This window comes from Sinocyclocheilus grahami, unplaced genomic scaffold (assembly GCF_001515645.1).
Source record: "Sinocyclocheilus grahami isolate Dianchi unplaced genomic scaffold, SAMN03320097.WGS_v1.1 scaffold153.1, whole genome shotgun sequence".
In the NCBI taxonomy this organism is placed as follows: domain Eukaryota; kingdom Metazoa; phylum Chordata; class Actinopteri; order Cypriniformes; family Cyprinidae; genus Sinocyclocheilus; species Sinocyclocheilus grahami.
Genome location: NW_015505332.1, coordinates 1,416,006 through 1,420,349, shown reverse-complemented (window position 1 = coordinate 1,420,349; position 4,344 = coordinate 1,416,006). Strand labels below are relative to the sequence as shown.

General features: G+C 34.3%; 1 protein-coding gene across 1 annotated transcript in view; it reads left to right on the top strand.

Annotated features, from left to right (window-relative positions):
* LOC107592513 (synapse differentiation-inducing gene protein 1-like) overlaps positions 1-4,069 on the top strand; it is a 7,175-nt gene extending 3,106 nt beyond the window's left edge. Inside the window, exon 2 of the mRNA XM_016282045.1 lies at positions 3,777-4,069. Coding sequence (XP_016137531.1) covers positions 3,777-3,926 — 150 coding nt within the window. The 3' untranslated portion in view covers positions 3,927-4,069. The remainder of the gene's footprint in view (positions 1-3,776) is intronic.
* The last annotated feature ends 275 nt before the right edge of the window (positions 4,070-4,344 follow it).

Here is a 4,344-nt window from a genome sequence, read left to right as displayed (position 1 = left end):
GCACTGTGAGTACCATGAGCGCTCAGACTGACCTGAGATTTGCCCCGCAAACATTTTAGCAATTATTATAGGCCGGTGTGTCCCGTATTTCTGTCGGTTAACCCATGCCGTTAATTATGAATTTATCAGTCTTTTGCATGCCAAAGTCAATTTCTGCATAGAAATATTACGCCAAATAGAAGCAGAAAATCATGCTATACGCACTTTCATGAGATCGGGTTAGCCTACAACAATTAATTTGTTGGCTATTTTACAAATGGGAATACAACAAATTCATGACAATGTTTACATTCAAGCTACCCGTAAAATGTATAGTGAAAAGTACTTTAAAAGCGTCTGGAATGCAATAAAGTAATTTTAAAGCTGGCTTTTAAAGCATTTGCTGCATGGATAAAAAATATAAATAATTATCATATCATATAAAATTGCGTTGCAGCAAATCCTTTCAATTTTAAGGTATTCAGAACAGAACAACATACAAATCAGAAAAGGCAGCTATACAATTATAGGACAAAGATTTACATATATGCCATTATATTTAGTGTTTTATTTTTTAACTTCCATCAATTATAGTGATGAAAAAATGACTGGCCATCTCCTAATTGGATGTACCTTTGGAGAGAAATGCACGGATTACATAATGAAAGAGTTTATTTTATTAGGAGTCTATTTTCGATTTGAATTATTTCATTTTAAAGTAGTAATTTAAAGCTTTCTATATATTTTGATCATGTCTGAGTTTAGGTTCATCATTGTGAAGCGCTCCTGTTCAAGACCGAGACGGCAGAAAGCGTTTGTTTTCTTTATTTTATAAAAGCACAACGTTTTGTTGATATTGTGAGTGCACACAAATAAAACTATACCCTTTACAGTTTAGAATGATGTATTACTCTTACCTTTATGAGCTAAAATGACTGCGTATTTTAAGTTTCCACTGTTAGAAAAAATGCAAGTGATCGCACTGGCGCCTCCGTGTCCTGCAGAGCGTCAGCTTCCACTCTCCGCACAAACGAGTGGATATGCACATTTATATAGGTTAAACATTTAAACTAACATTGTGATATACTTGAAGTCAAGTCCTGATGATTTGAGAAGGCTAAATTGATCAAACATAGGCTATGATCAATTCACTGTCGCTGGCCTTTACTTAAAAAAAACAAAAAAACTTACATTTAACAAACAAAAAATACTCCAAATGTTTTTCTAAATTTACTTTATAAAAAAACGAAACGAAATATAATCACTTTTCCATTACATACAAAACTGAACTATTTTAATAGCTGAAACAGTAGTATAAGCTTTTTTTGGGAAAAGGGGAAAAAAGACGGGCTATAGGGCCTATATTTGAGACCCGTGCAGGGCTTTAATCCATTTCATCCAACGCTGTTTTGTTCTCATCTGTGAGCATGCTCTTGATATATGTATTTTAGGTGTGTAAATGTATAATTGCCTTTTCATTATTTTTTCAGTTTTATTTAAATTTGTAGTTAAAACAAATAAAATAAATGTATTTTAAAGTTTAGAATTAGACAGCCTTTGCACACAGGCTTACGCTGAAAACAACAAAATGGAACCTCAAGGTTGATCTAGGAAAATGTGTGCAAATGTATAGGGCCCCATTCCTATATTTTGCCTGGGGCCCCAATTCACTAAATCCGCCCCTGCCTTGTGGTGAACCCTCTGTATTTGTTCTTGTGAAGTCTTGATTGTAGACTTTAACAGTGATATGTCTACCTCCTGGAGAGTGTTCTTCTCTTGGCTGGATGTTGTGAAATGTTTTTTCTTTACCATGGAGAGGATTCTCTGATCATCCACAACTGTCGTCCTCTGTGGACGTCCAGGCCTTTTTATGTTGCTGTGCTCACCAGTGCGTTCTTTTTTTCTCAGAATGTACTAAACTGTTGATTTGGCCACTCATAATGTTCCTGCTATCTCTCTGATGGATTTGTTTTGTTTTTGAAGCCTAACAATTGTCTGTTTCACTTGTATGGAGAGATCCTTTGACCGCATGATGTGGGTTCACAGCAACAGCTTCCAAATCCCAATGGCACATTTAGAATCAACTCCACACCTTTTACCTGCTTAATTGATGTAGAAATAATGAAGGAATAGCCCATGCCTGTGCATGAAACAGCTTTTGAGTCAATTATCCAATTACTTATGGTCTCTTGAAAAAGGGGGGAGCTACATATTAAAGCGATGCAATTCCTTAACCTTTCATGCAATTTTGATGAGAATACCCTCAAATTAAAGCTCAGAGTTTAAGCCCACTTTAAGCCCATATTCATTATATAACTGTAACTTCAAAACGTTTTGGTCACCAGCTAAAAAATTGTGCCTGTGTCCAAATATATATGGACCTAACTGTATGAACAAGTATTACTGGTCAGACCAGTAGATTGGGGCTGTATTCACAAATCATTTTCATCTTACCATTAATGCTGCCTTCACATATTGGAATCTTCCTACTTCCCACTTCTGAAGTTGTAATTACGAGTTTGTCACGTTCAAGTGCTTCGTTGTTGGAAAGAACAGGAATCATTGTGGATGGCCCATTCGTGAGCTCATTCTTGCCTGTTTCTTTGGGAAGTCTTATTAAAGCCAAAAGATACAGAAGATAATCAATTTAATCAATATCCTACAGGTTTGGAAAAAAACCCACGTCCCATTCATTGGTAACCACAATATAAACATCATCTAGATATTCAGCTGGCTGATGATTCTTAAATTTGAGTCAAATGCTATTGTCATTGTGTTAAATACATACAATATTCAATGTGTTAAATACGATAAATACAAATGTTTCTAAACATTCAGGCAGATTGCCAGCAACAGTTATTTTAAGATTGTTTGTGATTTGGTATAGTGACTTAGGAGTCCTCTTGCTACTCCTAACTTTTCACAGATTTATGAGCTGGTTTTGGTGCTAAAATGCTTTGTAATATACTCTTAGAGCAAAAATGTAGAAGTCCAAAATTCTATTTTACTCTGCAAAACAAAAGAGTTAGGAAAGGTAACATAGCTATAATACATATAGTACTGGAGAGTTAAGCCTGCCTATATGTTAACGTGACAACATACAAGCCAATTGTTTTTAACATAGATGTACAGTTCACTAAGAATTGTGATTTTGGATGACTGGATTTACTAGGCTGATTGGTTGGTCAACATGGTTCTATTAAGAGTTTAATTCGGTAGCATGTTAACTTGGTTATCAATGTGCATAATAAAACAGAACTACAGCAGACTTATCCAAAAACCTGTTTACATTCAAGAGAAAGATAATAAGTAACCGGTAGTATCTTAACAAAGCAAAATTAACTTGCTGCAAACATAAATAAATGGCTTAATAACTGAATATTGCACAGAGTACATTTAGTAACATTTCAGTCTGTGTACTTCAAAATTTCACATTTAATTCAGTGTGTTACTTATGGAAGCCTGTTTCCGCCATAAAATTAATAAATAAAATAAAATACTTTTTATCTTAAAATTCTGGCTTTTTTCTGGCAATTGCAAGATTATTTCTCACGGTTCTTACTTTTATCTTGCAAAATTTACTAGCAATTTCTGAGTAAAATGTTCTAATTTTAACCAAATTTTCCTTCAGTGTACTAATTCCATTAAATGTAAATTGAGCATTAAATGTAGAACTAAGAAAATCTATTCACAAAGAGTGAAGTTTACACCCTCATTTCAGAACTTCCCCATCTGCCACTGGCTCAAAGAAATGAGAACAGAAATGGTTGACATTGTGTTTCACATTGTTTTCACAGACTCGAGATGCCAACTTCTCAGGACAGCGAGAATTAGCAGAGAAGAACTCCAAAACGGCGCTCATCCTGAATCACATCGGCCTTGGTATTGGCCTCGTTGTCATTGTATTGTTCACTATCATCCAGATTGTGATTTTGACTGCTAGATAAAAGCTGTTAGAGCTAACATGGTTGGATGTAGATTACAAACTGTTGTTTTCTGTATTAGTTTTACTGTATTTTAAATGTTACTTTCACAATTTATCATTATTCTTATATGCATTAAGACTGATTATTGTATGTTTAAATAAACTTACATAAAATGTTTAAATGTGTTGTTCAGATCTTTTGCTTATGTTAAATATCTTTTTTACAGCTGTGCAAATTATATATATACAGTATATACAGTCATGTGAAAAAGTTAGGACACTCTATTGAATTCCATGGTTTTCTGTATCAGGAGATAATAAAAAATTATCTGGTCCTTGGAAAGTCTTAAAATTTGTAAATAAAGCCTCAGATGAACAATATCACATGACATATCACTGTCACAATACTACTGTGTCGGAGCGAGGAGAACGTAGACGAA